The sequence below is a fragment of the Mirounga leonina genome, unplaced genomic scaffold (assembly GCF_011800145.1).
Source record: "Mirounga leonina isolate KUSES-001 unplaced genomic scaffold, KU_Mleo_1.0 Mir_173, whole genome shotgun sequence".
Classification (NCBI taxonomy): Eukaryota; Metazoa; Chordata; class Mammalia; order Carnivora; family Phocidae; genus Mirounga; species Mirounga leonina.
The window spans coordinates 23,029,276-23,052,074 of record NW_023270447.1 but is presented as its reverse complement, the minus strand read 5'-3'; the positions used below and the strand labels follow the sequence as shown (position 1 = coordinate 23,052,074).

General features: G+C 40.8%; 1 protein-coding gene across 1 annotated transcript in view; it reads right to left on the bottom strand.

The window, feature by feature from the left end:
- Positions 1-15,924, bottom strand: part of COL24A1 (collagen type XXIV alpha 1 chain) — a 391,807-nt gene extending 375,883 nt beyond the window's left edge. The window contains exons 1-3 of the mRNA XM_035018127.1: positions 15,767-15,924; positions 15,204-15,334; positions 5,733-5,797 (exon numbers count right to left, since the gene is read on the bottom strand). Of these exons, the coding sequence (XP_034874018.1) occupies positions 5,733-5,797; positions 15,204-15,259 (121 nt within the window). The 5' untranslated portion in view covers positions 15,260-15,334; positions 15,767-15,924. The remainder of the gene's footprint in view (positions 1-5,732; positions 5,798-15,203; positions 15,335-15,766) is intronic.
- Positions 15,925-22,799: the final 6,875 nt, after the last annotated feature.

Below are 22,799 nucleotides of genomic sequence, written 5' to 3'. Positions count from 1 at the left end.
TTTTTGGCTCCATCTTTGCAGCTGGCTCCCCGCTCCAATACCTGGGAGCTCTGCCACACTCAGGCACCCCCAGTCTTCCTGTGACCCTGAGGGTCCTGAGAACACACTGTCCCAGCGGGGGTTCCACCCCCCACTTAGCCGCTGGAGCAACGTCCCTCAGTGGAGCAGACATCTACAAGTTCCAATTTTGTGCTCTGCTGCTCTATCACTTGCCAGTAGCCGGCTCCCTCCCCCCACAGTCTCTCTTCCCGTATATCGCCTCGGATTCACTTCTCCACACGTCCTAGCTTCCAGAAAGTGGTCACTTTTCTGTTCATAGAATTGCTGCTATTCTTTTCTTCGATCTCCTGTTGAGTTTGTAAGTGTTCAGAATGGTTTTATACCTATCTAGCTGAATTCCTGGGACCAGATGAAATTTAGATCTCCTACTCCTCTGCCATCTTGCTACCCCATCCAGATCCAATATCCTAACTACAGAATTTACAGAAAGATGAAATAAATATGAAGAAAGAACTAACACAGAAAAACTCCCAGAAAATGAAAGATGTTTCTACATTGAAAGTCCTACTGAGTGGCCAGCACGGTAAGTTGAGAAAAGATCTGTACAGGCAGAGGCTGCTGGGAAGATGGAGGAGTAGGACGTCCCTGAGCTCACCTCTTGCCACGTGGCCGCCTAGAGAGCACCCACATCGGCATAAATAACCCAAAAAGCAGCCTGAAAACTGGCAGAACAGACTCTCCACAGCCCGGCATAGACAAGAGGCCACAACGAAGCAGATCCACCCCCTGCGATCGTTCTTGACAAGATCCCGTCAAAGCGGTGCCACAAGCCTGGCAGTGTGCGGGCGGCCCAGACAAGGGTCAGCACCACTCCAAAGTGAGTCCTGCCCCAGGGAGAGGGGAAGATAACCACACACCACTCTGACTGACCCCAGCAGTGGGCTGGGTGCAGGGAGTGGGTCTGACTGCAGGCCCCACCAACAAAAGCTTCTCCGGGGATGACACAGGGACAGTGCCTGCAGTTTGGTGCTACTGCATCTCTGGCAAATGCCTGGTCTGACTCAACTCAAGCCCAAGGCAGCTCCAGAGCAGCCCACTAACACCACAGGCACCAGACTCTGCCCACAACAGGCAGAGAGCCATCACAGACAACAGGACTGAAAGCAAACATGTCCTAATCACAACGGTAGGACACCCCTGGAGCAACACACATAGGAGACACCCCCTGAAGCACCAGGTTCTGGGGAACAGACATTGCACTGCAGGACCTCTTCTTCATAAAGCCACTACTTTCAAGTGCAGGAGATGTAGCTGACTTTCCTAACACAGAAAAACAGACAATGCAAGAGACAGAATGAGGAGACAGAGGAATATGTCCCAAATCAAAGAACAGGACAAAATCAGAGCAGGAGACCTAAACAAAATGGATGTAAGTAATATGTCTGATAGCAAATTTAAAGATACTCTCATAAAGTATAACGCTCATAAAGATACTCGCTAGAATTGAGGAAGGACTGCAGGACCTCCATGAGACCCTCCACCAAGAGATAGAAGAGATAAAAAAGAACCAATTAGAGCTATTGGACTCACTAAATGGAAATAAAAATAGACCATCTGGAATAAATAGCAAGCAAGAGGAAGTAGAAGAAAGGATCAGCCACCTGGAGGACAGAGTCATGGAAAGCAATCAAGCTGAGCAGATGAGAGGGGGGAAAAAATACGCAAAATGAAAATAGGCCCAGGGAACTCAGCAACACTGTCAGGCATAACAGTCGCATGATAGGGATCCCAGAAGGAGAAGAGCGAGAAAAGGGTGCAGAAGATTTGTCTGAAGAAATAATAGCTGAAAACTTCCTGAATCTGGGGAAGGAAAGAGAAATCCAGATACAGGAGGCACAGAGAGCCCCCAACACAACCAACCCAAAGAGGTCTGCACCAAGACACAAAGTAAATAAGATGGCCAAAAGTAGTGATAAAGAGAGAATTTTAAAGGCAGCAAGAGAAAGGAAAGCAGGTACATACAAGGGAAACCCCATACGGCTATCAGTGGGCTTTTCAGCAGAAACTCTGCAGGCCAGAAGAAAGTGGCATGGTAAATTCCAACTGCTAAAAGGAAAAGATCTACAGCCAAAAATACTCTATCCAGCAAGGCTTTCATTTAGAATAGAGAGAGAGATCAAATTTCCCAGAAAAACAAAAATTAAAAGCAAAACCAGCCACATCCCTGTCACACACGATGCCATCAGCCTGTGGGTCCCAAATTCACAATCCAGCTGCCCTCCTGCCAGAGTCAGCATGCACGGCCTGCCACCTGCTAAATGCCAAGTCAAATGTCTTCACCTCAGATTGCCTAGGGCTCAAATTGACACACTTCCCCTCAAATTCCAGCCCCTGTGCTCAAGTTTGTGCACAAAAGTGGGCATAATTATACAGCAGAATGAAGCAACCCAAACATCTAACTATTTCTATGGAATATAGAATGGATAAAAGGAGTGTGCTAGGCTGAGAACATCTCCAACAAGCACATCAAAGAACAATACATACAGCATGATTCTGGTTAGTAAAAAAAAAACCTGAGAAGAACAAAACAAGATGAAACCAGAGAGGGGACAAACCATAAGAGACTTCTTAGGCATAGGAAAGAAACTGAGGCTTGCTAGAGGGAGGTGGGGGGGGATGGGGTAACTGGGTGGTGGAAATGAAGGAGGGCACGTGATGGAATGAGCACTGGGTGTTGTATGCAACTGATGAATCACTGAACTCTACCTCTGAAACTAATAATACACTATATTGTTAATTAATTGAACTTCAAATTTAAAAAAAGGAAACCCCCCCAAAAAAAATCTGTACAAAGCACATCATTGTAAAATTTCAAAATACCAAGGATAAACAAATGCTCTTAAGGATTTAAGGAGGAAAAGAAAAAGGTCACATGTAAAAAATTAATATAACATCACACTTCTGAACTGTAAGCCAGGAGAAAATGGACGAAAGTCTTTAAAATGGAGAGAAACTATTTACAGACTAAAATTCTGTACCTCCTCAAATTACCTTTAACTTTATGGGTAAAATAAACACATTCTCAGGATGCTACTGGATGATACACTCCACTCAAATAAGGAAATGAACGATGAAGATGAAAATATGAGTTCCAAGACAGGGGATCTGACACAGAGGAGAGACATTAACTCTACAGGAAACTTAGAGAACTACCAATCCACAGTAGAACAGGAGAATTTTAGCTTCTAAAAGGAATAGCTCAAAAAAAAAAAAAAAAATCAGATGGTTAGTGTATTTGGCTTTTTTTTTCTTTTGGAAAATATTTTTCAAAGTTTTTAAATTCTTTTCCAGTATCTAAGAATTATTGATAGTTATATCTCCTGATTAAATGTTACATTATTGTTTCATGCCAATTTAATAAAAAACCTACTTTAGGAAAAAAGTACTTCTAAGTTTAGAGTACTACTATTTTTATTTCATTTTTTAAAAAGATTTTTATTTATTTATTTGAGGGAAAGTGCACTCATGTGCGCACACTCACGCACATGTGAGCAGAGGTAAGGGCAGAGGGGGAGGGAGAGAAAGTCTCAAGCAAACTCCCCTCTGAGCACAGAACCCAATGTGGGGCTCAATCTCACAAACCTGAGGTCATGACCTGAGCCAAAATCAAGAATCGGCTGCAGACTGAGCACTCCAGGTGCCCCTTCATTTCTTTTTTTGAGCTCAAAAAAGTATCCAATTTTTGGAAGTCAAAGAGGTTTTAAAAAGATTTTTCTTTTTATTAAGAACTCACAATAAAATGTTATGGTTATAGGAAAACTAAAAATCATGATGTTCACTCTGAAATAAAGGAGCATATTTTGTATTCTATAAATGAAATCTCAAGGCTGAACGACATTATTTCCTTCATTGGTTCTGAAATTTTTTTTAAAAAAAATCCATTCAAAAATATTCAGTTTTCCTTATATTCTTCTTTGCCTGGGTTTTTAATATCTTGATAATGCTACCTTTTGTAAATTATTAAACTCAGGACAACAGCAGATGGCAATTGTGAAGGCAAAAGATGTATACTAGAAAGAGGCTTTTTTATTGTTATCAGAGATGGACAGGCCTAGATTCAAGTCCCAGCTGTATACACCTGAGCAAGCCCCTTCCGTGAACCTCAGTTTCTTCATCTATAATCTCTATCCTGCAGGCTCATTATGAAGATTAGAATAATAAATGTAAAGTGCCAGCCAAGGACAAGCCACAAAATATATATGTAATTAATAATGACAATTCTCCTTCTCTTTTTGATCTTCTCTGTGGTCCAAGAGGCTTAATTTTAAAGAATTTATAGACTTTGCAATCAAAATACCTGAGTTCAAATCTTGGTTCTTCCATTTATTTGCCTGGAACCCTCGGGGTAGTTACTTATTCTTCTTAATCTTGGTTTCAGCAATTCTATCATGGCATAATCATAAAGACCCTGTGATGAGGTAGTGGTGAATATATATTCTACAAGCATGGGGCTGGCACACCATAAGTTCTCAGAAGGTATCCATAAGTAATAACAATGAACCAAAAGATACAGTTTCTCTCATCTTCATGGCTAATTAAAGCAAAATAAAGTAACAGAAATGACTTGGTCAAGAATAGCATTTCAGGAAGTTATACGTGACATGTGACCTAAATTAACCATTTCTCCATAAAACAGAAAATGCCTTCCAAGATATCTTTTAATTCATCTATGTGCTACTTGACAGAATACTTATCTGTCTACTTGTCAGTTTGGTCAGTCAGGTAAAGCACTACCCCTTCCTTTGTGCACCCTCTCTCTACCTATGTATATTTCATTTCCTTCTCTCCTTCTTACTATTGTTTAATTGATTGACCAAACTGACAAGTGGCTTGTGGAATTGGTCACTGAATTGAAATGTTGGTTTTGTCAGAATAAATAATTTGGCAGCCCTCCTGATATAAGACAGAGGAGTAAAAAAAACAAAAACAAAAACAAAAAAACATGGGGCCATGATGATACTGTCTGTAGATCCAGCATACTTCCCAGGTTTTTCTCTTTGACTTTGGCTTTTTATTTTTTAATCTTTGACAAAGTCACTTGTTTTTACACTTTGAGGCCAGATACATTATCATATATATATTTCCATCACTGGCAACTAGGATATTATGTGGCAAATTGAAGATACTTTTTAAAATATTGTTTAATAAATAATTTGAGTATACATAGATTCCTGAAACTCTATCACCATACTACCAGAGGAACTAGCTAGCACGCAAAAACAAAACATTGAACTATTTTCTAAACCTTTCCATTTGAATTAAATAAAATCCCAAACCCACTGGTATGCAAATTGTATTTTGTTTCTTAATGATGTAAATCTAGATGGAACGTTTAGTATATGCACGTGTTGTTTCAAGAAGTGCAAAGGTAACTCAGTCACAGTTTGCCACCCCCAAGAACTCCCACTTCAAATGAAGTCACAAGCAAAGCCTTTTCACTATACAAAACTTCCCTTTTATAAAGAGTTTGCTTAAAAATGTAAGTAATTTCTTAAAGGTCATATTTCCCCCCAAAATTGGTTTCTTCGCCCTTACATTCTCATTGTACTGCGTAGAATTTTTTGTTGTTTCACTTTGAATTTAAGATTCTGATGATTTTAAAGTCATATACCTTTGCTGTTTGGAAGCAGAATTTTTATATAACCAAATAAGTAACAAGGTAACTTTCTTACCTTGTTCTTGTGCACGAACAGCACCTCCTGCCACACATAGCACAATAAAATGAAGAAGCAGTTTCCTAAAAAAAAAAAAAAGGAAAATTTTAGTGGATATTTATAACCTATAAATCATATAAAATACAAAATGAACTCTAGTACAAGATTAAGAAGTGAGCTATCATTTTTTAAAAGATTTTATTTATTTATCTGAGAGAGAGAGCAAGAGAGAACAGGAGCAGGTGAAGGACAGAGGGAGAAGCAGACTCTCCGCTGACCAGGGAGCCCAATGTGGGGCTCGATCCCAGGACCCTGGGATCATAACCGGAGCCGAAGGCAGATGCTTAACAGACTGAGCCACCCAGGTGCCCCAAGAAATAAGCTATCATTTTAATTAACACAGTATTTTAATACTCATAATGGCTAAGAGCAAGGACTCTGAGTTTAAGTTCCAGCTTTGCCACTTACTATATGACTTGGGCACACTTTTTATCACCCTAGTGTTTCTTCATCTGTTAAATGTATCTCATAAACTTTTTCAAAGATTAACTGAAAAATTTCATGTAAGGCACACAAAACAATACCTGGCACATAGGAAGCACTCAATAAACATTAACTAGTATAAATGATATTATTATTATTATGACTACATATTATACCAAATTATCATACATACAATTTTATACAAAGTAATATAAGTTTATGCAAAGTAACAGAACTTATAGTCACTTAACCATAGTGATTATAAATTGTGGAACCAGTGATTTGTTTAAATGAATGTTTATATGTAAAGCCATTTGATTATCATATCAAAGCCATTTGAATATCACTTGTACTAGATTCATGATATTTGGGTTCTGAAAATAGCAATGGCCTGTAGATGTCAACATTGAACATTTTGATTAGCAATAATTGTGAGCACAATACTCAATCACTGCATATCAAAATGTTCATTCATAATGATTAGCTGACTTTTGATAGATTTTATTGAGTAGTCTTCATAATTGGCTATAGCTACCTCTCAAGTAAAAACCATAGAGATAATTTCAAAAAGTAATGGTAGGCTGGCTAAAACAATAGTTGATCACTTAATTCTTTTTTTTTTATTATTATAACCCAGGGACTTCCCAAATGACATTTCTGTAAAATAGAGTTCTGTGAGTGATTACAAAGGTCCTGGTGTGCTAATAGTAATTGGTACATTTCCTATTTATTACCAATGATAAATATGTTTTTATCTTTTCAACTAGTATAAGGAGCATGTTAATAAAGATAATCTTTTACAAAGTGAGTCAATAATATGTAATTATACTTTTCTCCTTGGTATAATGGAACTATAATTTATATTAGAATGGCCTTAACCATATTTTAGTAAATGAAAAATGCACACGCTACGGTCTTACTCAGTACAGAGCACAACTTTTATTAGATAAGTTGATAGAATACTTAAAACTGTCATCAATTCTATAATGTAATCAACTGAACAATTACAGAAATTTCAACTGGTATGGGTGAATAGCTGAACCATATATTTTAATGAAGCATATAAAAGATTCCTATGTATGGTGTTATCCATTTAAAACAATAGTTCTCAAATGTTAATTTGCTAAAAGAACCACCTGAGATGCTTGTAAAAAATGTAGATTCTAGGCTTGCTTCAGAGATTATGATTTATAAATTTGGACTGAATCCTCAGTTTGTATACATCTTTAGGTGATTCTAATATGGATTGTGCATATATCAAACTCTGAGAAACAATTTAGAACATTTACTATTTATAGTTACATTGTACTTAAAACACACAAGTATTATTAAATCACAATCTAATTTTATGACATGACCTAAGATTATTTGACCCTTGGGGGGGTGTTGTTTTTTGTTTGTTTGTTTGTTTTGTTTTTATCCTTTTCTCCTGCTCTAGATCAGTGGTTTCAAACTTTACTGTGCAGCAGAATCACCTGGAGGGCTTGTTAAAGATTCTCTGGGCTCCACCCTGAAAGTTTCTGACTCACCAGGTCTGGGGTGAGTTTCGAGAATTTGCATTTATAACAAGTTCCCAGGCAATGCTGATGCTGTGAATCTGGGGTTTATGCTATGAGGACCACTGTTCAGGAATAGATGCTCAAGAGATGATGAAAGGTCTACCTGTTTTGAATCTGGTTTTTACCCTCACTGCACAGTGGAATCACCTGGAGAGCTTTAAAAACTACTAATACTTGCATCTTGCCCTCTCCACCCATGCCCCCAGAGATTCTGATTTTAATTTGTCTGTGGTACAGGGATTTTTAAACACTCCCCAGGTGATTCTACTGTGCAAACAAGTTGAGGACCTCTGTGTAAGATTAAAATGATATCTCTAGGTTCTCCAGGATGGATCCCAAAGTGATCTAGAGTTTGAGTAAAAAGAGGCTCTTTTCCTTTCAACTTTATATTTTCAGGAAATAACTGGCAGGATATATAGACCAGTGAGACTAAAAAATAGCTCAGGATTACAATCACTGAAGGAGAGTGCAGCAGATTATGCTGTTTTAGCAGAAAATGGAATGTGAAAGGAATCACGTCTCATCTGCCCAAGGTAATCTGGCTCACTCAGAGTTTAGAAATAACCCAACAGGCGCTCTTCTATTCAGAGGAAGCTAAATAATGAAAAGTACAACAACCAGCAGTATTCATTTAGCAATTCAGCCAACTCATAGACTTCCCCAATGACCTCAGGGGACAAAAATGAAAAATAAAGTTCTTTCTAGACATGTTAACAAGTCCACTCCTGGTGTAAGGCAGGAAAACCTGAACACATCAAACATCATCCCTTAGCCAGGTGATCTTAGAGGATTATGACAAATCAATTGAGCCATACCTTATGTAAGTGTACCTACGTATTAAAACCGATGACAGAGGAGTAGAGATTGATGACTGAGATTTTTTCTCTTTTTCTAATTATGTCCCAAACTAACAGCCACCTAAGGAAGAACATATGGATATACATATCCATAGCAATATGGATTCCATTACGCCTGACCTCCCCTCCCCTGAAGCTACAGCCATATCACATTATACTGTATTCCCTGGAGAGACCTTGTAAGTATCTTAAAGGCCCTCTTCGTCTCCACCTGTCAGAATCTTAAGTATCATCAAAGCCTAATTTGAATAACATCTGCTCCATGAAGTTTCCATCATCTCTAAAGAAGGCTGGATTTTTCCCTCCTCTCTGTACTCTTAATGCTTTAATTGTAACTTTATTATATCCCATATACGTTGTACCTCTTAGGATTAATTAGTAAGTAAATACCTGAACAAGCAACAGGTCTTCACCTTTTATCTATTTCTTACATGAAATTGACAATAAACATTTTTAACCGACTGAGACACCCAGGTATCCCTTTAAAAGAAATATTTTACTTATTTATTTGTCAGAGAGAGAGAGCACAGGCAAGGGGAGTGGCAGGCAGAGGGAGGGGGAGAAGGAGGCTCCCCGCTGAGCAGGGAGCCCCATGTGGGACTCAATCCCAGGACCCTTGGATCATGACCTGAACGGAAGGCAGAAGCTTAACCGACTATTTAATAAACACTTTCAAAATGGAAAGGAGTGATAGTAACATCTCCCAATGACTGAGGAATTCAGTTTTCCCCTATGGATCTAATTCTTTTAACACTTGGGAAAAGTAAAGTAAAATAAGTAAGAGTACTTTTACTTGGCTGTCCAAAGAGAGAAAGAAGAGAAAGAAGAACGTTTAAAACTATCTGCTAAGATAGGGTAAGTGGAAAGGCTTCTTTTTTTTTTTCTTCATTGTGACTGTTTTTCCCATCTCTGAAGTGGGAACACAGAGAAGACATCAAGCTTAATTGATGTATTTAGTGAAAGAGCCAAACTCCATCATTGTATGAAATGGATGTCTAATGAATCCAAGCTTTCTGGAAAATGTCTAGTTGGGCTGGGCTTGTTTATTTCTTTGGTTTTGCCCCCCTCCCATGATATCACATTTACTATACATTCACTTAAGAAAAAATGTCACATTTCCACATTAGCAGATGATAGAGTTCTCAAGGGCATCAGCTGTGCTTTATGCTTTATGTACCATGTATACATTTAGTGCTAAGACATGCCAGAGTCGTTGAATAAGTTAAAATTAAAACTGCATTAGGTTGGAGAGAAAACAGCATGGTAAATAAGAAAGTAAAACTAGACTGGGAGTCAAAAGACTAAAACTGGTTCTATTTCTAACTTACTGTGTGACCTTGGGTGGTTCATGTCAATATTCTGAGTCTTGGTTGACTTATCTCTCATGGGATGAGATAATATAAATTTTATATTTTGCATTCTAAATATAAAACCCTAAAATCTGTGTGTATGGTAGGATCCTTTTAGTATACTGGCATTAAAGGACAAAGATCAAATTATTTAGCAAGATGTTCCATAAAGTACTATATATAATAGACATGATGTTTAACCACAAATCTGGAAAGGTCTTCCTGAAGGTCTGGCCAATATTCTTTTAATTATATAACCTCAAATAGTCTCCTAAGTTTGCTCATTTGTCCACATATTTACTTTCACAAAAAGTCTAGTTGGTATATTAAATAATGACTATTTTTCAAATATTTGGAGCATGTCTGCTTTTGGTCACTTTTCTGTATGTCTGGAGTGTATGTCACTAATAGAAACTACCAGAAGTACCTGTACTCAAACATTTCACAAAAACAGACCAGATCTAAAAGAAGTAAAAAATATGGTAACAGTCAATAAAAGTTCAGAAAATATAACCCACGATATTAATATCTGAGGATCTCTAGCAAAATATGAAATATTTCTGTGTCTGGTCTGCTAGCCACATTTTCAGTATAGCAGAAGCCACAATCAAAACATAACCAGACATGTGAGCGATGAAGCCTGGAGGGGATGAGACAGGAAATAGGTATCCAAAGACCATACTCCGAATATTTAAGGAACTAATATCCATCCCAGGCATCTTCCCTAAATAATTCTTAGGGCTATTCAACTTTCTCTTTATCTGAAGGGTTTGAGTTACTTTAGGAGAATCCCAGGCATCTTTTCGTTCAGACTCTCATGTACTGTGTCTGCAGGCTACCGAAGCTCATTCCGACATAGATTCCAGTTATAATTATAAGAAGGACTTGTGAAATCTTGTGAATAGGGAACCTTTTTTTTAATGAGTTGGTGATTTTAATCTAAACCAATTTCTAAACCAACTGAAAACCATACGTGTGATATATATCGATAATTTCAGCAATTACCATTACACTACATTTACAAGCCAAAAACTCCTTTAAGTTACGACAACTTTACAAATTTTGCTCTTTACTAGCTGCAAAGATCCAGAAATAATAACATTTCTGTCCTTTGTTGCCCAAATAACTGAAGATCAGTTCTCATCCCAGCAGTGGGGATAAAGTTGGATGATTCAGGGAGTGAAGTGTTGTCACTAACTTATATACAATGAATTTCTGAGACTATCAATTCAGCTTAGTAGGTACTTGTATAACTAATGCAGTGGTGAAACATACTAGAATTTTTGGTTAAACTTCAAGCAAACAGGCAATTCATGAAGTACAAGGGAGATAAATGCTTAAGGACTTCAAGTGATCAAAATGCCTAGAGTCCAGTCAGTAGCAGGGAAGAAAAATACCTCAGCTAGTCCATCCTCGTAATACCCCAGAGATTGTTAACATGATTGCAGCCTCGCCTGGCAAAGTTCCTGGTACACACTAGTGTTAACTAAAGTTTTTTAAATGAATGAGTCAATCTTCAGTTAGCAAGACTATCAGGTGGTCTTGAGTTTCAATAAACATACAACTTCTCCAGCATCTTCTACATGCACACTGATCCCAAGATCAAGAAGTCAGGCCATCCTAACCTCCATTTATTTAGCTAAGAAAGTAACCTGGTTTAAAGACCTTTCAGAATCTGGTCTCTGGTCTCCAGATGCAGCTCCAGTCACTCGTCCTCTAGAAAGTGTGATCTACAACCAACTTCACTTCTTTCCGGCCCTCAAATGAACCAGTGCTATCTCATCTCTCAGCCTTTTACTGTTCTGTCTGGAAAGTTCCATGCCTTTTCCTGTTGGGTCTCAGTGAGAATTTCATTTCCTTTGGTCAGCCTTTCTTTCCAGGATTTCCCTTCTGTATCTACCCCACCTACCCAGGACTTCTAGGTGTCCTCCTGTCTGTACCTTTACCTCATTTTGGTATACCTGGCTGTTCATTTTCTGTCTCCGATACTAACCTGGGCACATTGGGAGGGCAGCAGTTGTGTTTCTGTCTTGTTCCACCATTGTATCCCTTCTGCTTAGAGTGATGCTGGGCACGTAGTTGGGGCTCAGAAAACATTTGTTGAATAAATGAGTGAATGATTGAGTGAATGAATGCCAGAATAATGTTAGCCTTTTATGAGAATGAAAACAAAATGGTCTTTACCTCACTTCTCATTCAGAGTTACAAATTCTAAAATAACTCATAGTTGCAAAGCATGGCAAGGACTCTAGCACAGCTATTTGAATTTCCACAATAAAATTTATTTTTTTTCTCCTGCCACTTCAGATCACCAAGCAGAATGTCTAAGCAACACACTTTCCATAAGTATAATCCCTCTCCTTGAGACATCAGTTTATTTTAAACATCTACTTGAAAGCAAAGATAACTAAGCAACTTTAAAGAAGTTTCATGCCAACTAGGAAATAGATGTTTATATCCAAAACTGCCCCCCACTCCCCCACCCCCACACACACCTTGGTTATAGAAACCCTTTAATTACAATAATAGCCTGCCTGGGGAAATTTCTGATACTGTTAAATCATTGTATCTAACATTGACTTTTGGTTTTAATTTCCTTTAATATTACTTCCACAAATTCACATTAGGTAACTCACTCAAAAGCAGCCCTATGAAATAAAATGTCTTTAAGGATCCAGTTTTAAAACTGTAAATGTTTTTGGGTGAATAATCAGAATTGTGATTTTAAAAAACTGCTCCTGTTCTTACAAAAATATCACCACAAAAGGATGGTGGAAAATTAAAACCTCAAGGATTTCATTAGACACTCTAAGGTTTAATTCAGTGGACTGACATTATCATCAGCTAATCAGCTGCTTCTGCCAAGTCCCCTCCCTATAGGGTTGGTAGCGGTGTTTTTTGTTTTGTTTTGTTTTTTAAGATTTTATTTATTTATTTGGCAGAGAGAGAGCACAAGAGGGGAGGGAGCACAGGAAAAGTCTGAGAGAGAAGCAGGGAGCCCAATTTGGGGCTGGATCCCAAGACCCTGAGATCATGACCTGAGCCAAAGGCAAAGGCTTAACCGACTAAGCCACCCAGGCCTCCCAGTTTTTCTTTTTTAAAATTGAAGAGCGCTTAATTCTTTAAGGAAATTGGATTTTTTTTTGAGAAACAATTTTCTCAGATCAATCAGTAACTACTCTTTCCCCTACTTGGCATGTGTATGGTTGGAGCTATAAGGGGGTGTATGATGTAACCTTGAATTCCCCTTATTCTCTGCAGCCCACCCCGACTGACAACTGTAGTGGAACAAACTGGAAGTCAAAGGAGGCTGCAAGGTCCCTGACGGAGAGACCTTCTAGGCCAGTGCCTTCACCCAGGATCTGCTCTCAACCCCAATTCTCTCAGCCAGGGTTCTTCACCCATTCCACGTAGTTTCATTTTTCCTCAGTCCCTTGGTGTAATCCATTCTGTTTGGTTTCTCTGCCTCCCCACCCCCAATCATCTGGACCCAATTTACAAACCCCAAACTGCCCCAAAATTTATGCAGGGCCTTTTCTGGGAGCGTCTGGAAGGGAAGTGTAAACCAGACAAGACAGAGGCCAGGAGCAGAAGATCTGCTTTAATCTGAGAGGTTGGTCACAACTACCAGCCCCGCGGATGGTGGGGCACCGACGCAGGCCTTGCTCAGTGGCCAAGGAAAAGCCCTCCGGTGGGAGTTGGCCGGCAAGGCAAGAAGGGCAGAGGGATGAACGCGGAGGTTGCGGGCCGGCCAGTAGGTGGACTGCCTCACCCACCCTCTCCTGGTGTCTCTGGACCCGCGGGAGCCCGCAGCTCTTGCCACCATTCCACCGACTGGGATCAGCAGGAAGATGCACGCGGTCCCGCACGATCGGCTGCGCCCGGAGCCCGGCTCTCCGACTGGGTCCACGCTGAGGGGCTTTTATTGAGAAATGTGGCGGGAAACGTGCCTGGGAAGCCGGCGCGACCCGCGTGAGTCGCCCTGGGGAAGTTAAGCGGCATTGCCCGAGCTCTTCCGCGACCCGGGCCTCCCCGGTCGCCGGCACCTGGCCCCAGGCACGGGATTACGAGCTTGCCTCCCCCAGATTCGCCCGGCTTCGGGCGCGCGAGGAGGTGCGTCCTCCTCCGCCGGGAAGCCCAGCTGCCCAGGCTCGCAGGGGTCAGAGCAGAGAGCGCGCGAGCCCCAGCCACGGTCGGCGGCACGCGGCTGGGAAGCACATGTGCACACAAACACTGCCACAAGGCGGTCTCTCTCCGCGCCCCGCCTCCCTCCGCCTGCCCTCAGCGGGCACGGTCAGTTCTACCCGCGACCCTCACCTACTCTCCCAAGGGGCAGATCGGGGCAGAGAATGACCGGAGCCGCTTTGGTCCCTCCCGCCCCAAGGGCCTGAAGCAAACTTGCATAACCCACTGACCTCTTCCAGGGGGAGGAGGGCAGCCAGCCAAGGCATGCACCCCCCTCCAGGCTCTTTTCCCAGTAAGGGAGTGAGCAGGAGCAGGTACAGCGCCCAAAGAGACGGTGGGGTGCCAGTCAGGGCCTGCGCGAGCACTCTGCGGGAGGAGCAGCCCCGCCCCCGCGTCCAGCCCCTTCCCCAGTGACAGGCCAGTGAAGCAGGACGCAGCCTCGGCCCCAGATGGGCAGCACGTGTGTTGGCCTCCTAACGACAAGAGGCGATTGCCTCTGAGTCTAGCCGCGCCCCGATGCCCGAGGTTTTGCGGGTCCCCTCTCCTCCAGTCCAGCAACCCGCCCCACGTCTGTGCCCGCCGGTCCAGGCTGCGCGCACAGATCCCAGAGGACCGCCGGCGCCCGGGCTGTCCCCAGGCTGGACGCCCGAAGAAGCACCACCGGGAAGCAGAACCTCAGCCAGGGCCCTGAGAAAGAAGGGAGGGAGGGCGCGAGGGCGGCGGGAGCTGGAGCTCCAGCGGGCGTCTGAGCTCAGCTCGGGAGTCGCGGGAATCGTGGCCGCCGGCACCGGGACGCGCGCCAGCGAGCTTTCCCTCCCCAGCCGTAGGACCTCTTTAGCATAACTTTTTGAGAGATCCGCTGGCAGGAGGCTCCCTTCAAACACCGTATTTTACAAATTGAGGAGACGAGAGGAGGATGCCACGGCTGCTCTCTGGCTCCCAGCTTCAAAAAGTGCCAAGGAGCAGGAGCACAGATCTCCAACCCGCCCAGCGGGTCCGGAGGCTGGGAAGAGGGGTGGCTCTAACCCCAGCCTCCCGGGGAAGTGAGCTACTTACGTTTTTGCCGTGTGGGAGACCTTTCCACGCCTTGTCCTGTGGGCTCCTAAATGCATTTGTATGCATTTGTCCCTGCAGCGAAGCGCTAACGGAAAACAGAAGGCAACTCCGAACTGCTAAGGGTGCAGGTACTGGCCATGAAAAAGGAAGAAAAAAAAAAAAAGTCACATGAAAACGATGCTCCAAAACCGCAACAACAACAACAAAAAGGGAGGAGGGAAATAGGAAGAGGAAAGAAGTAGCACCCAAAGGGTAGATCAATCAGCTAGGCTTAGCTCCCTAGCTCGGTAACGGACGAGCCCGGGGGGAGCGCTCCCCTGGGAGGGCGGGCGAGGCGCAAGACCTCACTGGCAGGCGGCGGGGCGCCGGCAGCAGCTGGAACTCCGCCGCGAGCGCAGCCCTCGAGTTCACTTGTGGTTCAAAGGCGACTCTGTGACTCCAGTGGAGTGCTTTGGGCCTGGGAGGAGAGAAGGGCTGGGGGAGGGAAGGAGATGAAGGGGGTGTGTGGGGGAAGTCCTTGGAAACAACCCGCGCCGGAACATTTGTCAGACGAGCACACACACCCACTTCGGAAATCTAGTCGGTGCGAGGGGGCCGGTGGCAACTCCAGGCGCTCAGCGTTGACTGCCGCCGGCTGCTTCCCCTGGAAGAAGAGGAGCCCAGCAACTCCCGCCGGTGTTAAATTTCACCGCTCACTGACTTGCAATGACATCACCAAACACAGTGCACACCTCCCCCTCCGCCCCGCAACCTACCCCCAACCCGCGGGGGCCTCCCGCGCCCGGGTCCGCAAAGGCCCTGGGCCCGCCGCGCCTGGGGAGCGCCCGCGGCCGCCCGGGCAACGCCCGCACGCTCTTGCTTCCCACGCCACCCTCCTAGTCGTGCCCGAAGCTCGTGGGTGACTAGTATCCTTCTTTCGTCCCTTTTTCGGCAGCCCCCAAATGATGTTTTCCTCTTGCATGTCTCCCATCCCCAATCTTTTTCTCTGTCCTCTTCACGCACGCCCGTCTGAAATCCTACTCAGCGGAGCCCTTCATTCTCGACCTTCTTGCATTTTTTTGCAGTGATTCTTGTGGCCCACCTAAGTCATATTATAAACGGACTGCGACGGTTCTCATTTCTACCTTTCCTTCCTTCACTCTTGCCTTTCAGTCTGCCCCTGTACTACTTTGCTGCTGATTTTTCTCTCCTGTAATCCACTTTTCTGCTTTCTGCCCTTCCCTAGCTTATAAACATGAATTAATGATCTGCATTTATGCATCTAGAACATGCTAACAGACCATGGTCTTTCCAATTTGAATACCTTCTCCAATTTTTGCAACAAATTTCTTTTTTGACATAAGCCTCCATGCCCGCACAGCTTTTCACAGCCTGACAAGTCCACCTTCCGAGTTTTGGGGGGTAAAAAAAATTAACCTTCTGATTTTATCTTTATTAATAAGACTGGAAATTCCAGGAGGCCAGGGATCTGTTATCTTGCTCATTGCTGCATTTCCAGCACCTAAGATACTACTTAGCATGTCTGTTTAACCAGTAACTGTTGTATACCATTGAATATCATTTCTCTAACAAGTTTTCCTGGCCTATTCTGTGTGCCATCCACAACTAATGATCCCTCCACATGCTGAAAAGCATCCTACAGTACACACACATTATAAAAGTTAAAGCAACCATATTGATGAATAGAAATGATTGATGCAACCTTTGGAATTATAGGAATTATTTCAAAAAAAAATGGGGGGCATTTTTTTTTCCTCCAGGAATATAGAACTTAATTCATCCTTTCCATCACTTTTTCAACTTTTTATTTTGAAATAATTTTGAAATAGATTTACATGAAAGTTACAAAAATAGTAGAGAGAGAGTTCCTGTAAACTCTTCATTGACTTCCTCTAATACTGATATCTTACATAACAGCAATACAATGATCAAAACCAGGAAGTTAACACTGATACAATACCATTAACTAATCTATAGCTCTTATACAAATTGTGCCAGTTTTCCAAAATATCCTTTGTCTGGTCTAGTATTTAATTTAGGATCTTATACTGTGTTTAGTTAGTTAATTAACAGATTCAACTGTTAGATCTCCTCAGTTTCCTCCCATCTGTGGAAGTTCCTGTCTTCTTTTGTCTTTCATGACTTAGACCCTTTTGAAGAGCCCGGGTTAGTCATTTGGTAGAAGGTCTGTCTCTCAATTTGGATTTGTGTGATGTGTTCTCATGATTAGGTTCAGGTTATGTATTTTCGACATAAACACTATTGAAGTGATGTTGTCTCTTTCTCAGGGTGTAATATTGGGTGTATATAATGTTGATATATCTTATTACTAGTAATGTTATCTTTGATCACTTAGTCAAGGTGCTACCTGCCAGATCTAACCACTGTAAAATCCTTCCCACCTCTTGATTTTTGTAACAAATAGCTACAGCTTTCTGGAATTCTTCTAGAAATCCAGGGCTGAGTGAAGATAGTTATTTTAAATAGCCTTAAACTACAGTTTTTCTATTTTTGGATAACTAGTCAACTAAAGAAAGACAGGTAATTTGGTTTGGTGGAAAGAATAGGTAAGAATTAAGCAGTAACTCACCTAATCTCTCTCTCCATTTTCCCATCAAATTATTAAGGATTAAAAACATTTTTTTCTATTGAGTATGAATATTTGAATGCTATATGAAATTGAATTATTATTAAAATGTATCTCAGGTTCTTTGACTATAAGAAAAGAACAGTTGCTCATTATAGTTAATAGAGCTCTTATCATCCAGAAGATTCCAAAGTGTACACACAGCCTCAAATAGAGTATATTTGTTTGTGGGAGCAGAGGCATTTGCCTAGTAAAAAATAAACAATGTAAGGTTTAAATGCTATAGAGTTTTAGGATGGTGGAGATTCCAATAGCTCAAATTGATCAAGACAGAGACCTTGGGACTTAGCTGAAAAGTGAAGAGGATTTACATAGGTGGAGCAGAGAAAGATAATGTGCTTGGAAATGGAGAACAGGAGATTCATAACAATGGGCAAAACGAGGATATGTTAATTATATTCAGAGGGAAAGAAATAGATTCATTAGTTTGTATTAGAAGTTTGTGCAGTGGAAGAGAGATTGAGGGCAAAGTATGGAAGTCTCTGAATGCCAGGATAAGGGTTCATTCAATCATTGAGTAAACCCTTAGTGCGTTACCTACTATATGCCAGGAAGTCTTCTAGGCACTGAGTTACATTGGTGAACAAAATGCATGAAAATTCCCTTCATGGAGTTTACATTCTACCATTTAAGATTTGATCTACGGGCAATAGGAAACAAATTAAAGAATTTCAAACTGATAAATGATTATTTTACAAATTCCCATTTTAAGAAGACTGATCAGTACCAGATGCCAAGATTGAAAAGAGAGAAGGTTGGAGGACAAGTTAGATGTAAGTGTTGAAATATGCTAGTATTTTCAACTATGGGAGAAATGTTAGAAAACTAAATAAGGGAGTCATTATTAAAAGAAATTAGGAAGGTCTGATAAGTGGTACATTGGGAAGGGAGAATGAAATTTCAAGTCTGAATGACTGAAAAATTATGCCATTGGCCAATGTCAAAGGGAAGACAACTAATTCAGTTTTAGACATATTTATCTTGATATTTTGGTAGGAAATTCTATTGGAACCATGCAAAGATCTGTTGGAGTTGAAAGCTAGAGTTCAGGAGAAACTCCAGAGCTAGAGTTTTAGATTTCTTCATTATCTGCACAAAGTGGTATTTGAGGCTTATCGATTTTCAAAGAAGTGAATGTCGAAATGGAGAACAGAGAGCCAAGGATATAAACTTAGGTTACAGGAAGTGGGGAGAAACAATGCAGAATTAAAAGAGAGAGAACCAAAAGTATGCAGCATTATTAAATAATAGTATAGGAGTTCAAAAAATAATAATATAGTAAATACTTCATAATATTTACTATGCATAAATATTGTTTTAAGTATTTTTTATATATTAACTCATTTTATCCTCTTAATGAATCCTATTAAGTAGGTACTGTTTATCATCCTCATTATACAGAGGAGGAAATTAAGGCAAAAAGATTACAGTGGAACCTTGAACAACCCAGGGGATTAGAGTGAGTTACCAAGGAAGGAAGGAAGGGAGGAACGGAGGGAGGGAGGGAGGGATAGAAAATGGAAGGAACGGTGGAATTATTGAGAACATCAGCTTTATCCAGGGTCAGTCTACATGGGTTTAAATCTTGATTACCAGTTTTGTGATCTCAGGCAATTTAACTACAACTGACCTTTGAATAACATGGGTTTGAACTGTGTGGGTCCTCTTATACATGGATTTTGTTCAATACAATACGGTACTGTAAATGTATTTTGTCTTCCTAGGATTTTCTTAACATTTTCTTTTCTCTAGCTTACTTTATCGTAAGAATATGGCACATGAGTTGCTTTTTTACAATTATGGATTCCTGAGTCTTATGTCTAGAGATTCTGATTGAGCATGTCTGAGGTGGGACTCAGGAATCTGCATTTTTAACAAGTAATTGTTAAAAGTACTACAAGTAATTGTGATACAGATAGACTAGTGATATGTTAACTTGTCAACCCATTCTTGACTTAGTTATTAAACACAATGCTGACTGCCTGTGAAATGCCTTAATGAGTAAGTATTCTTGTTCATATGTACCTGAGCAGAATCATTGTGGCTTAATCAAAATTCCATGCTTAAATATTTATGGAATGAATAATTAAGAGTGTCATGCCTACTGTATATCAGGCAATGTCCTAAGACCTGGGGTTATGAAGATATGTGGCATAATTATTCCTCTTAAGGAGTTTATTACCTGCCAGGAACAGGCTCTAATAAGAAAAATGAACTATAGATGGTAGAAAGAAGTAAGAATAACCAACTGGTGACATAGGGCAGGAGATAATACATTATTCTGTCGAGAGTGAGTGGGAGGGAGCATGTGAAGCTTGGGTCTTTAAAAACGAATACGTGTTTGCCAAGGAGACATGAAAATTCAAGCCAATCTCTGTGGAGGTGGCAACATAGGCAACAGCATGGAGGTATAAAAGGTCCTAGCATCATGATTAGGGACCTGCAGTTGGAATGACTATAATATAGAGATGAGGATGGAAAGATCGTGGAGTGTCTTCATTGACATTTGAGAGATACGTGTTTAAACTTTACTCACTTTAAAATATGGGTCCTGGGGGCGCCTGGGTGGCTCAGTTGGTTAAGCGACTGCCTTCGGCTCAGGTTGTGATCCTGGAGTCCCGGGATCGAGTCCCACATCGGGCTCCCTGCTCGGCGGGGGGTCTGCTTCTCCCTCTGACCCTCTTCCTTCTCGTGCTCTCTGTCTCTCATTCTCTCTCTCTCAAATAAATAAATAAAAAATCTTAAAAAAATAAAAATAAAAAAATAAAATAAAATAAAATAAAATATGGGTCCTGGAAATTAAGATTTCATTTTGTGTTTAGTACATAATGCACCTAAGTTAGAGACACAGAGTTTGTTAAAGTAAGGGATACTTACTCTGGCTACAGTAATTAGGTGGGGACCCCAGGCCAATAGCCGGAAGTGTTCTTTCCCTGGGGCCTTTGAGAAGATGACAAAAAAATTCATAAAAATGACTTAATATTCACTTTGGGAAGGGAACTATATACACTTGTCAAATAGCTAACTAAAGCATGTTTATATATATATATTGCAAATGATAAAATATTTCAGTCCCTCCTCACTAGAGAAACTGATGAAAATTCTTAGCTTGGATGGTGAGGAATTTTTTCAGTTCTGATCCAATGTGAATTTCCTGTCTTTTATTATGCAAACTTTTTTGATCTTTGCTGCCACTATTTCCTTCCCAAGTCTGTTTATGCTAGGATCTTTCTTCTTTTCTTCTGTTCCTTTATTCTCAGTGTCATGAACTAACTCAAATGTGCTTCTAAAACAGTTGGCAGAATGATGTTCCTTTCTTAGTTTGCTGGTCCAGGAGCTAGTGAGCTTTCCAAAATGTGTTCTTCTTCCATGTGGATGCCCATGTTGTGGGCATGTGGTGCTGGAAGGGTGTTTTATTCTGACTTTACTGGGAAATGTAAACTGGGAAGTTTATTGGGACTAGACCTGAAAACCAGACAGAAACACACCAGACAGTCTTGACACATTTTGCATATTACAAAGAGTCCACCATCACAATCCCACCCAACCACATTCCCTTTGAGCAGGATCAGTTTGATCAATTCACACATACTAGAGTCTAGCTTACCTGTTCAAACAAAACCTGGAAGTACCAAGAACTAAGCTAAGCCCACTGTCTATTAATTACTTGCTTTTGCCATCCCACTTGCCTGTTTCTCATTCCTTCTGTGTCATGTCTTACTGTTCTTTCCATTTAGCACAGATTCTGTTTTATTCATTTGTGAAGTGAACTAGATGGAGGCTACCAGTTGATTTGAAGGCAAATCACTTTTCTCTGGCAAGGAACCTTAATCAGTTTTAAGGTCATAACCAATAGACTAGGATAATCCAAGTCCAAATACCAGACAAGATAAAATAAAAGGGACACATATGTTCAGTATGTCCCACTAAGTGCTCTGATATTTTATTTTGGTCTGCCATTCAGACAAGTGTCTGTGTGTTGTGTGTTAAAGTTTGAATGAAATTAAAATATAGCCACAGGTAAGTTCATTACAATGGGCATCATGCCTATGAAGCAAAGTCTTACAGCGACACCATTCATATCACTGAAGTTCATGATCTGTCAGCATTTCCATTTTAAACTCCTTCTGAATGAATTCCAAAAGCTACAGTATTACCAGAGGGCCCATTAATTTTCAAATGTATATTTAAAGTTAAATTAAAACTGGCACTCTAGAGTATGTCTTTGAAACCTTAAAGATTTCTCCCCTGACTCTCTCTTCCCATTAAAAATTAATTGCTACAAATAATGTGCTCTTGATACCAGATGTGGTAGCAAGGTGGAGACAGGAGACAGACTGACTGAGGGAGAATTCTCCATAGGGATATATATTTTCTAAACTTTTTAGTGTATCTCTACACAAATTCCTTTATGGGACTGTTATAATGGAGTTATTTTATGGGAATAATAGGTATTTCAGTAGTGAAAGGAATTTCTACTCAGATTTACTTCTCCTGAATCTCCCCTGGCAATTTCCCTCATTTTTCATAGTACAAAATTCTAGTCTAAAAGCTGGTGAAAAAAGAAGTTTAATGTTACAACTTTTAATTAGAATGTGAGATTCTAGATGTACATAAATAAAATAATTTTTAAATAACAGTTTGAAGCTATGTTAGCAGGTAATTATGGTACATAGAATCATAATAGCACACCAAATGACATCTCCTAATACTAATTTTTTTTTTCATCAAGAAACATATCATTGGGGATGCCTGACTGGCTCAGTTGGTAGAGCATGTGATTCTTGATCTCAGGGTTCAGAGTTCAAGCCCCACATTGGGTGTGGAGCCTACTTAAAAGAAAAAGAAAGAGGAAAGAAAGAAGGAAGGAAAGAAGAAAGAAAGAGAAAGAAAGAAAGAAAGAAAGAAAGAAAGAAAGAAAGAAAGAAAGAGAAAGAAAGAAAGAAAGA